General features: G+C 35.2%; 1 protein-coding gene across 2 annotated transcripts in view; it reads left to right on the plus strand.

The window, feature by feature from the left end:
- LOC101894833 (mucin-4-like) overlaps nt 1-12,921 on the plus strand; it is a 203,953-nt gene that overhangs the window by 152,683 nt on the left and 38,349 nt on the right. For both annotated transcript variants that reach the window (XM_059124549.1, XM_059124550.1), the window contains 2 exons: nt 4,169-4,265; nt 10,855-10,982. In XM_059124549.1, coding sequence (XP_058980532.1) covers nt 4,169-4,265; nt 10,855-10,982 — 225 coding nt within the window. The remainder of the gene's footprint in view (nt 1-4,168; nt 4,266-10,854; nt 10,983-12,921) is intronic.

Below are 12,921 nucleotides of genomic sequence, written 5' to 3' on the forward strand. Positions count from 1 at the left end.
GGATGTTCATTAAGGATGGCTGTTTTCTGCAACATTCCTACCAACTGCGCAGCGATTCGGTTTAACAATATTTTGTGGTTAAATGGTTTTCTTGAACGGATTTTTGTAATTTTCCGGTGACCATAAGCTCACGCTGAGCACTTAACAACGACAATGCGACCAAGGTTTGGCCACCATTTTTTTACTTTTTTTGTTAAACCCAGCCTTTATCTCTTTTGTCAGAAATGTATTTTTTTGCTCCACGATTTCCTCATCAAACATCGTGGGTAGTCTTTCCGTTACTCAAGCGGTTGCAGAGTAACAAAGCGTTTGTTTTTAATTTGTTGAGGTTTTTCTTTTTTGTTGAATTTTTTGTTGTCGTTGTTGTGATTTTATTTTTTTTTCTGTTGCAATCTGTTTTGTTTTCTGTTGAACTTTAGCTGTGTTCGCGTAGTTGCTTTGAGGGTATCCCGGCGTGTAAGTATTGTTGTGCTGGACTCTGTTACATCTTTTCGACGGATGTATCCTTTTCATGCACAGTTGAAGGATGATGCTGAAGAGTGACAAGAGAGAGAGAGAGAGAGGGGGGAGAGAGAATGGTTGGAATAAACGTGGCGACAACAAAGTACACAGATTTGACCTTAATTGAGTTTGGAGCACAGCTTGAGATTGTTTAACTGTTAGTTTTCTTCTTCTATTTTGCATCTCCGGTCGTTGTCATTGCTATTCTGTTCCTGTTATCTATGGAATTGCTAAAGGCAATTGATAAATAGTTTATATAAAATGAAGGAAATAGAGTTTTCTTTATTTATAAAGCCTAAATCGCTTTCAGGGTAGTTAATTAAAAAAATAAATATTGGATTTCTTTTTACTTAGTTGGACTCAAACCAGTTCGCCATCAAGCAAAGCTAAGATAGCTAATTTTCAGGAAATCAAAACAAAAAAAATGTAGGTGACTTCCATAATTTTCATACCCTCCACCATAGTATGGAGGGTATATTAACACCTTTGTAACACCTCGAAATATACATTTAAGACCCCACGAAGTACATCTATTCTCGATCAGCATAAAATTCTATATCGATTTAGCGTTGTCCGTCCGTATGTCCGTCTATCCGTCTGTGGAAATCACTCTAGCTTCCTAACGAATTGAAGTAGGTTGATACAATTTAACTCAAATTTGTATTATCTCTGCAGGACTTTTGGTATTGAAAATGGGCCATATAGGTCCACGTCTTCGTATAGCCCCCATATAACGGTACCACCCGGTATTCGGTATTTTGATGATTTTAGTGACATTTTTTAACGGAACTATTTCAAATTTTGTATTTGAAATTTGTACTAGATACTTCATCCTAAGACAGAAAATGAGCCATGTAGGTCCACGTCTTCGTATAGCCCCCATATAACGGTACCCCCCAAAATTCGGTATTTTGATGATTTTAGCGACATTATTTACCGGAATTTTGAATTTCGTAATGGATACTACAGCCTACGACAGAAATTGTCTGTGTGTCTTCCCCATGGGGACTATACCCCATATAACGGAACCCCCGATGTTCGGTATTTTGACGATTTTGGCGACATTATTTACCGGAATTGTTTCAAATTTCGTTTTTGAAGTTCGTAATGGATACTACAGCCTGTGACAGAAAATTATCTATGCAGGTCCACGTCTTCGTATAGCCCCCATATAATGGTACCCCTCGATATTCGGTATTTTCATGATCTTAGCGACATTATTTACCGGAATTATTTCAAATTTTGTATTTGAATTTCGTAATCGATACTTCAGCCTATGACAGAAAATTGTCTGTCCAGGTCCACGTCTTCGTGTAGCTCCCAAATAACGGTACCCCCGATATTCGGCATTTTGATGATTTTAGCGATATTATTTACCGGAATTATTTCAAATTATGTATTTGAAGTTCGAAATGGATACTACATCCTAAGACAGAAAATGAGCCGTGTAGGCCCACGACTTCGTATAGCCCCCATATAATGGTACCCCTCGATATTCGGTATTTTCATGATCTTAGCGACATTATTTACCGGAACCATTTCAAATTTGGTATTTGAATTTCGTAACGAATACTACAGCCTATGACAGAAAGTTGTCTGTCCAGGTCCACGTCTTCGTGTAGCCCCCGAATAACGGTAACCCCCGATATTCGGTATTTTGATAATTTTAGCGTCATTATTTACCGGAATCGTTTCAAATTGCGCTTTAGAAGTTCGTAAGTGATACTACAGCCTGTGAAAGAAAATTGTCTATGCAGGTCCACGTCTTCGTATAGCCCCCATATAACGGAACCCCCCATATTCGGTATTTTGATGATTTTGGCGACATTATTTACCGGAATTGTTTCAAATTTAGCATTTGAACTTCGTAATGGATAATACAGCTTAATACTGAAAATGAGCCATGTAAGTCTACGCCTTCGTATAGCCCCATATAACGGCACCCCCCCTCTCTCCATATTCGGTATTTTTTACCGGAACTATTTAAATTTTGGTATTTAAAATTCGTAATGGGCAGTTCCACGTCTTCGTATAGCCCCCCTATAATGGTACCCCCGATATTCGGTATTTTGATGATTTTATCGTTAGAGCACTCCAGCATTTAATTGGGAATAATTTTTTTTGTCTAGTACTTTGGCTCGTTACCATGATACTGGTAGCGTAGCCCGCCGCCAAGGAAGTGAACGGAAGAATACAGCAACATCAGCAGAAACGGTTCGAAAAGTATAGAAGCGACTTGATCGAAACCTGCGTCGTAGTGGCCGAAAAATGGCTCGTGAACTGAATATATCGCAATATTCCATTCGGCAAATATTGAAAAATGACCTCGGGGTAAAGCCATTGAAATACCAAAAAGGGCAAGGACTTACACCGCAACACAAAAAAAATAGACTCAAAAGAGCTAACGAGTTGCTTCGCTTGGTGAACTGCCGAATTTGGTTTTTTCCGATGAGAAAACAGTCGTTGTCCAGTCGTTGTAATAAACAAAATGATCGCGTTTACATGCCAAAGAGGTCAGCAGAAAATATGCACCTTCGGTTGGCCACCAGAAATCAAGCGACGGCCATGGTGACAGCCGATGGTAGCTCTCCGCTCGTATTAATCGACCGTGATATCAGATAAATGCCGAATATTATCGCGAAAATATTCTGGAAGGTGTATTAAAGCCAAACATTTTGGCCGCATGCCTTGGACATTCCAACAGGACTCAGCACCATCGCACTCAGCACGCACCACCCAAGAATGGTTCCAAAATGAGGTTCCTCTTCCAAAATCTCCGGATACCAATCCGTTGGACTATTATGTCAGGAGTATTTTGGGAAGCAAGGTTGGCACTAAAAAATTCCAAAGTGTCATTCACCTCAGGCAATCGCGTCGCCGGGAATGGGCCAAGATACCGCAAGGCAACATTCAGGCAGCGTGTGACGGTTTCATTGGTCGTTTGAAGGCCATAATTCGTGCCAAAGGTGACCAATTCGAACAAATCTAAACTTATTCTAAATTCCGTCATTTTTTGCTTTCAAACGATAAAATTAAAAAAAAAAATTAAATTTATAGCGTTTGACTTTGTTGCAGTTTTTTCATTTCACCCTGTATATATGAAAACGAATGGCCAAATTTAATGACTTTCTTCCATATTCAAAAGAATGGTCCTTTCCCCCATATAGACCATCAATATTTCATTCTGTATTGTTCAAATTCATTTATATCCAAGATTATCCTTACAAATACCATAACATGAAATTCATTCGCCGACCAATTTAATTGTATAAAATAAACGTTTATGCATAATTTAGCAGAGTATACTGGCGCACAATGGCTGAAATCATAAAAAGAGAACCGAAAAATACGAAAAAAAAACTCTTGACCATAAAGCAGATTTCAATTTATGTTGATGTTGTATTATTGGTATGGTAAACTAAATGGATTGTGTTCCATAATATCCTTACATTCTGACAGTCACTCACTCTCTCGCTTGGACGCCACAATTACAATAATGATAGGGACAATTTTTTATCTCCCTTTGTTTGCTTGTCGTTTCGTCCTCGCTTTTTCTTCTTCACTCTCTACACATGAATAAATGCTTTCAATACTCATCCCCGTCCCCGTTCTCATCCTCATCACCAACCGTTGTAACCGAAAAAATAACAATGACTTTCAATTACAGGATATACGGGTAAAAACTGTCAATACGAATTGGATCCCTGCAATCCGGCGGAATGTATGAACGGCGGTAGCTGTGTGGGAAACTCAACACATTTTAGGTAAGCAAAGCAGAAAAATAGCACACAATCCGGGCACACAGTATTGAATAAATCCTGCATAAAATTTTATTAGTCTTTGTATTTTTTTTTTTTTTACAAAACAAAAAAAGAAGCGGAGAAACGTTTCTACCGCAACATTTATGGCCAAATGCTGATGGCTGCTTGCGGTGAACATTAATTCAATTGTTGCTAAATAATTGAAATTCATGATACACTGGGGGGATTTCAATACAATTGTGGTAGTTTGATAAGAGGGGAAAAAATTTGGAGATGGAAATATGATTTGTATTGTCTGGCATTTTTTCTTAACAATACCAAGTCTACAATGAATTGTTTTTACCAAAGGCTAAGATAACCATACAATAACAATAATGATAAATAAAATAATTTTGTATTTAAATGTTCTTGGAATTTATTGGATAAGAAATATAATTTCATATTCCGAAACTACCATCAACTTTACCAGTATTCGCTTATCTTCTAACTAAAGATAATCGAAGTTGAACCTATATCGTATATGTTTGAAAAATATATCATACCAAAGAATAACCTCCAATATCAAAAACAAAAAATAATAATAAAACAAAACAAGTAAGCAAAGGCTATAGTCGTGCGGGGCCGACCATGTGATAAAAACTAGAGAACATTTAAAATTGGAAAATTTCCGAGGTTTTAGCAAAAATTAGCAAACAAAAATATCATTATTATGTTTTACAAGCATCATTTGAAATCTTGTTCTACGAATCGAATACTTATTATACCCTCAGTCATGTGGCTGCAGATGGTGTATATCATTACGGCCAAAAAGTGAAATGACGGTTTTAGATCCTAGATCAAAATAAGTTTCAGGACATTTGGAGTCAACCTAGAGCTCCGCCCGTCCGTCTGTCTGGCAGGGCAGTACAATAAATCTATAAGGAAGTAACCGATTTGATTTAAACTAGGTACATCATAATATTATTGTCAATCATAGGTCGAGTTCGGAGATGGCGAATATAGGTCAACTCCTTCTGGTACCTCCTCTACAAAGGGGCCAAATTTTTAAATTACAAAAAGACCATAAAATACGAAATTAACATCCTTCTCTCTTCAAATTTTATATATATTAATATTTCTACTAGCATATGATCTGTTGTGAAGATTATAGATATCGATACACTTCTTCCGGTACCTTCCCATAAAGGTGATAACACTTAGCTCATTAAATTTGAAATGAGCATCCGAAACTTGGCACATCCCAATATTTTTGTGAACATAAGAACAGATGTAAAGATGGAATATGTCGGATCCTTCCTTCTGGTACCTCCCACACAAGTCCCACACATCTTAATATTTCTACTAGCACAATATATGGTGTGAGTATGATATATATCGGCCAACCTCTTCTGGTACGCCCACCACAAAGGATCAAATTCTTTGCGAAACAAGTCAGCGATTCCATTAAAACCTTGTATTTCTAAATATTTCCCTCACCAAGAGATCTGATTTGCATATGGCATTTTTCGTCCACTATTTGTGATACCCCACCGAAAAATTAAAATTTTGTTTTACTATTTTTAGCATAACATTTAAAATTAATTTATGATTTGTTTACATTTAGCAAATTCCATTACTTTTATTAGCATAGTATTACACTTGGGTCTACAATATCTGGCACCTCACGCACATTTCTATATTTTCTAAAAATTATCACATAATAATCCGATTTTGATCCAAGTTTGCATCAATGCCAGGTCAGGTACGAAGATGGACAATATCGGCCTACTTCATCAAGTTCCTCCCCCACATATGGTCCGAATTTGGAATAATTATAACCCTTATAAAATGAGATGTGAAAGTCCGATTGTCTTCAAAAAATTAAAACATCACAATATTTTTATTAATCTAAGGTCTGGTGTGAATATGAAATATATGGGGCCACTTTTTCTAGTATCTCCACCACAGAGGGTAAATATTTTGAATATTTATGAAGCTCATAAAACACGAAATAAACATCCGATTCCATTCACATGTGGTATATATCAATATTTCTATTAATACAAGATATGTTATAAAGATGGATCGGACCATTCATTCGGGTACCTCCCCCACAAATGGTGAAAACTTTGAATAACCAAAACGATCATAAAATCCGAGATAAGCACCGGATTCTCTTTACACACATCATGATTTTTTATTAGCCCAAGGTCTGGTATGACGATGGGTTATATCGGTCCACTCCTTCTGGTACCTCCCCTACAAAGGGTCGACATTTTAAGTATCCATGAAGCTCATAAAACGCGAGAATAACGTCAGATTCCATTCAGACTTGAACCATCTTAATATTACCGTGAACACACCATCTGTTATAAAGATGGTAGAGATCACGCCATTTCTTCTGGTACCTTCCCCATATAGGATACAAGATTTTGAAAAAAAAAACTATCAAATAAAGCGAAATAAGCATCCAAATCCATCGTTCTATCTCATCAAGTTTCCCATATACAAACATTTTTGGTAAAACAAGATCTGTTGCGAAGATGATATACATCTGCCAACCCCTTCTGGTAACTTACCCACAAAGGGTCACAATTTACAATACTTATATCTGTCATAACATGCGATACAAATAGGTGATTCTTATCCAGAAATCTGATACATTTATCGAATATTATGATTTCGCAGAACATTGGATATAAATGATCGATTTTCTTCAAAGTTTGAATATACCAAAATTTGTATCTGCATTAGTTGAAGTATGAACATGGAACACTTCGGCCCGCTATATTTGTTACTTCACACATATTTCCAAATTGTCCAAAAATTTGCATATATCTCATATAAAGTACCGGAAGTAGTAGATATAGTCCAAATCTGTCACGTTGTAATATTTAAATAAGTCTTACGTCAGATACGAATTGGTCAATATTGGCCAACTATTAGGAACCTCCTCCATAAATAGTCAAGAGTTTGAATAATCATGAGTCAAGGCTTGGCGTATACACTGGTGGCCAAAACTAAAGCAACTGAAATTACAAGGAGAATGAATGCCCTGTAACTTTTTCAAAAATAAAGAAAATGAGAAAGTTTTTCTTGTTTTAAATTAGGTACTTTATTCACTTTTTAAAAACCTAAAACGTAAAACCAAAATTATAATTATTAAATTATATATTTAAATTATAATTATTAATTTTTATATAAAAAATAATGTTTGGTAAAGTCAATTATCCCGATTTTGGCTTGGACAAAACAAAAGCAACTCTGTTGTATATTCATATAACCGCTGCAATTTCAGTTGTTTTTACTGTGATATTTATCGCTTTTTGCTTCCTTCTACAATTTCGCTTGTCATAAATTATTTTGGGAAGTTTTTTACAACAGTATGTGTTTTTCTTTTCGTTTTTTAAGTACTGCCCAAAAAAATTTTAAAAATGGCTAGAAGCAAATACAGTACCTGAATAAAACAGCAAATTATCAGTGACTATCAAAACAGTATATATCACAGAAAATGATTTCCGAGAAATATTTCATAAATATTTATGTGATTTCATAATTATTTCTGTATACTAAGTCGGTTTTTTGAAACTGGATCAGTAGTAACAGTCTATAACGGATGAAGGCCGTGAAAAACTTCAGCCCGTACTGATCAACAAATTGTGAGAGAAATAAAAAAAACACAATTTAAGAGTTCAACTGGATTGGTGAGAGAGCAATCATTGGATATAAGCTCGAGATCAGTGCGTAGGCGAGTAGTGGCAGCTGGTCTGCATGCCCGTAAGACATCAAAAAACCATTTATATCTGAAAAAATCAAAAAGACTTTCGGAAACGATAATATTAAGTGGAATCAAGCTCAATGGAAAAAACATCATTTCTGGGATGAGTCTACGTTTAATATTTAAGGCTCAGACGTGAAAAATTTTACGGTGAGAAGAGCAAAAATGAAGGACTCAAGCCGCAGTGTTGCAAAGGTACAGTGAAGCATGAGGGAGGGTCAAAAATGGCGTGGCGCTGTTTTTCTTTCTATGGACTTGGGCGTATCCATAAAATAAAGGAAGCTGTGGATCGGTTTGTTTACAAAGATGTGTTGGACATCACGTTGTTCCCTTACGCTGAGTAAAATATTCGGCTGATTTGGGTGTTTCAGCATGACAATGATCCCAAACTTGTATCAAAACTTGTCAAATATTGGTTGCGGGAGTCAAAAATTCATGTTTTGTTATGGCCGGCACAATCACCTGACCTAAACTCCTTAGAAAACCTTTGGAGTATCGTAGATAGGAAGATCAAGAGAGATTCGGAAATAAATAAGCACAACATTTTCTAAAGAATTCGGGGTGCCTGGGAAAGCACACCCAAGGATCAAATTGAGCGTGATATAGATTCAATGCCTCGTAGGTGTGCAGCTGCTATCAAAAATAATGGTTATGCTATCGACTACGAGCCAAAATTTAATTATTTTAAAATAAAAAATCAAAAGTTGCTTTAGTTTTGACCAAACAAAAATTGGGTCATTTTAGTTTTCCACATATTATTTTTCGTTCAAAATTATTTTTGTATTTTTATTTTTAGTTTCTTAAAAGTGAATTAAACCCCTCATTTAAAACAGGAAAAATAATTACGTTTTGTTTATTTTTGTAAAAGTTACAGGACATTTATCGTCTTAGCGATTTAAGTTGCTTTAGTTTTGGCCATCTGTCGGCAAGACCGACTGGTACTATTTGACATTTTTTAAATTCCGCCCATAATTTTATCACCTAACATAGAAAGGTAGGATAGAATATGGAATAAAGTGTTACCTCCCCCCTACTTCCTATGGTATCTCCCCCACAGAGGGTCAAAATGTTGAACATAATACTTATAACATTAGAATAAAATTATATAGAATTCTCGTATATCTCGACATTTTTACCGAAGAAATAACTCTGGTATGGGGTACTCCTTTTAAAACCTCTTCCCACAATTGGTAAAAATTTTGATTTATTATACGTCTTATAAAAAGCAAAATAATTCACCGATAATTGTTTTAACTTCGCAACATTTTTAATAACATAAGCTCTCGTAAAGTTTGAAATTATTCCACAGTTCTCTTAAAATGTTTGCTTGAGTTTAAGCATGGAATATATATATAGATACAACCTTTATGGTACGTAAAAAAACGTACATAAATTAATGGTCAATTGCTGAGGTCGACCGACTGCTAATTTTGAACTCGTTTTTTTTTTGTCAAATAAATGAGAAATAATCTAATTAAAAGAAAGAAATAGTCTACAAAAATTCTCATTAGATTTGACTGACTCATTTCAAGAAAACAAGCTACGGAATCTGCAAACAGATATACACGTATAGATCAATTTAATGGTGCTCTTTGATTTAAAAGAAGTAAGCAAAGGCTATAGTTGTGCGGAGCCGACCATGTGATACCCTACAAGACTACATTTTGGAAGATTTCGCTTTTAAAATTATGTTATGCCTTAGTTTTTTGACAAGGGACATTTAGCCAATATTTACCCACTCCGTCGTGCTGTTAGTTACAGCTAAATATAATTCAATGGCCATCCAAAATGCTAGACTTCTTCCCTGGCCTTCACTCTCTTGTCATGCAAAATTCCGTGTCGATTAGTTTTAATTATGTGATCAGGAAATTTTTTGTTTTTGGTTCATTTGAACCCCTAAATATTTTGCGATCATCTACGATTTATGATTTGCTTGTCTACGACATTTGGCTATATTCAGCAACGAAGTTAGCATAAAAAAAGTCAGAAGTTTGCCATTTTGTATTTTGGATTTCGCCTGTAAGTTATTTTTATCGTTTCGGTAGAATTGAAATGTTAATCTATTCAACTCGCTGTCCTCAACTCTTATCTGCTTGTTATTGGTGGCCTCTATAACGGCTGCAAAATCAGACACATATTAAGTAGTTGGTCCGTTTCAACCCCTAAATATATGCGGACATCTTTAAAAACAATAGGCTTAGCCCTTCTGACCCTAACCCTACCCTTATGAAAATTTTCGTGAGGATCGAACGATAATTTCAATCGCTATATATATCCGATATATTTACTAGCGGCATCTATGTAACGGTCAAAATTGGCCTCGCCTCACCACCATTCTAAATTTCGTGAAGATCGGGCCATAATTGTACGGTGATTACAAATTAACATGGATGGACAGACGGACGGACGGACGGATATATATGGCTAGATCGACTCAGCTCGGCGAGATAGGAAGATCCATATATAATGTCCTATGTGGGAAAATAATAATTCGAGGTGTTACATATTTTTTGGCCCAATCAAACTTTTAATACCCCCAGCACATAGTGCCGTAGGTAATAAAAATAAATGGAAGATGGTCTGACCTTTTGCTTATAAGTTGTAATAATGAAGAAGGCTTTATGTGTCTGAAAACATAATTTGTTTATCTCTCAGAAAGATTTATAACCCGCCATGGAGGTGTTGGCTATCATAAAGTCGACACCGCCCGGCTTTTATTTTTCCTTACTTTTTTTTAGATCTAAAATTTTAAAATTTTAATATATACCTTGAAATTTATTATGATAATGTAATTTATAATTTTCTTTCTTCCCATTCTTTAAAAAAAAAATAAAGGTGTGAATGTGCCCCTGGCTTTACAGGACCCTTGTGCCAACATATATTGAATGAATGTGAATCTTCACCGTGTATTCATGGTATATGTGTAGACCAGGAGGATGGATTCCGTTGTTTCTGCCAGCCTGGTAAGTATTTTTTGATTTAAAGAATTTTCCGAAAATTATATTTTTCAAATTTCCCCGTTAAACTGGACCAAAAAGTATACAAGTCAAAAATCTGTAAAGTTCCATCAATTAAAAAAGAACATCGTTTTGTTAAAAGTCGGCATTTGGACGTGAATGTGTTGTTTCGACTCTAGCATGGTTAAAAAATGGGGCTCAACAAAATAGATTTTTCAATCGTATATTCTTTGGATATTTCCTTCATATTTTAGGTTATTTTGAAAATGTCTATTTGAAAAAGAACATCATTTTGTTAAACCTCGGTATTTGGATGTGAATACCTGATTTCTACTCTAGCATGATTACAAAATGGGGCTGAACAAAATATATTTTTCAGACGTATTTTATTTGGATTTTCCCTTCAAATTTTAGATTTTTTTTTTCAAAATTTCTATTTTTTGGCCAAGTTTACTAACATTTTTCAGGATTATGGAAATGTTAAAAAAATCCCAAATTGAATTGAAATTCAACCCATACTTCCCTAAAAAAATAAAATTTTGCATTTACTTACTCATGAACTGCAATTCAATGTTAAAATTATTGATTAAATTAATGAATGCACCAAACAAAATACTGTTCATTATCTTCATTAACCTTATCTACCTGAAAGGTATCACAGAGCAAAAAGATTGCAATAAATAAAACGTGGAACTACTCAAAAGGAAATGTTTCTATTTTTTTTTTTTTCATATATTTCCATTGATTGCAATTTACCCTGTGGTTCAATGCCAACGATTTTATTAAAAGAAAAGCAGAAAATAAAAACCTCAATTTCCACTCATTTCATGTTTTTCTCATTTGTGGAAATTAATGAATGTGACGACAATATGAACGAGGAGCATAAATAATAATAAAAAGGAGAAGAAAAAATAAAATTCTGAAAAAAAATTACACACATTTCCTTTTCAGCTGTAGAATAAATTAACATATCCTAGCAGAAATCAAAAAGTTGTTGCATCCGCACTGAGAGTGAGTGAGAGTCCTTGCAAGCGAGGACTGATTGTAAGAAATATTTTTGTAAGGAAAATATTAAAATGGCTTCTTTCGCGACAAGTGGAAATTGAAAGACATTATGCCTGACGAAATCAATTGTGCTATAGCCTTTTATAAACCACAATGAAGTAGGTATGTGAATGTGTTTTAAGTGGATATGCAAACTTTGCAGTTCAAATTAACTCCGGAGTTAAAATTTGCTGATCGCTTGTATCCTAGAAAATCTTGACATATGACTACATATATTTAGACCGTTCTTCTGAAGCCAAATATCTAGGCACAATTTTAAAAAGTCAACTAAGATGGAAGAACAACATTGTGGAATGCGTGAAGGAAGGCTTCATTGCAGTCTACTCCAACAAGAATTCAACAGAAAATTAATGGGGACTATCTCTCGCGAAAATACACTGGAGGCTGAATGTTGTTGTTTGGCATTAATAAGTACTCAAGTAGACTACAAGGATCTAGGATACGGTTGCAAGAAGCCCTAGTAAATAATCGAGCACTCTGCAGGATTTTCAAAGATACGGTTGCAAGATAACTTAATAAGTACTCAAGCAGACTACAGGATATTCAATGATAGGGCTGCAAGAGAACTTAATAAGTACTCAAGCAGACTACAGTATGTTCAAGGATACGGTTGCAAGAGAATTTAATAAGTATTCAAGCAGACTACAGGATATTCAAGGATACGGTTGCAGGAGACCTTTATAAGTACTCAAGCAGACTACAGTATGTTCAAGAATACCGTTGCAAGAGACGTTAATAAGTAATCGAGCAGACTGCAGGATTTTCAGAAAAAAAAAAAAAAACGGTTGCTGGAGACATTAATAAGTAGTCAAGCAGACTACAAGGATATCCAAGGATACCAGCTTTACTGGCTCGGTGGGCGTGGTTAATACACTACTCT

Source organism: Musca domestica, unplaced genomic scaffold (assembly GCF_030504385.1).
Source record: "Musca domestica strain aabys unplaced genomic scaffold, Musca_domestica.polishedcontigs.V.1.1 3, whole genome shotgun sequence".
Lineage (NCBI taxonomy): Eukaryota > Metazoa > Arthropoda > Insecta > Diptera > Muscidae > Musca > Musca domestica.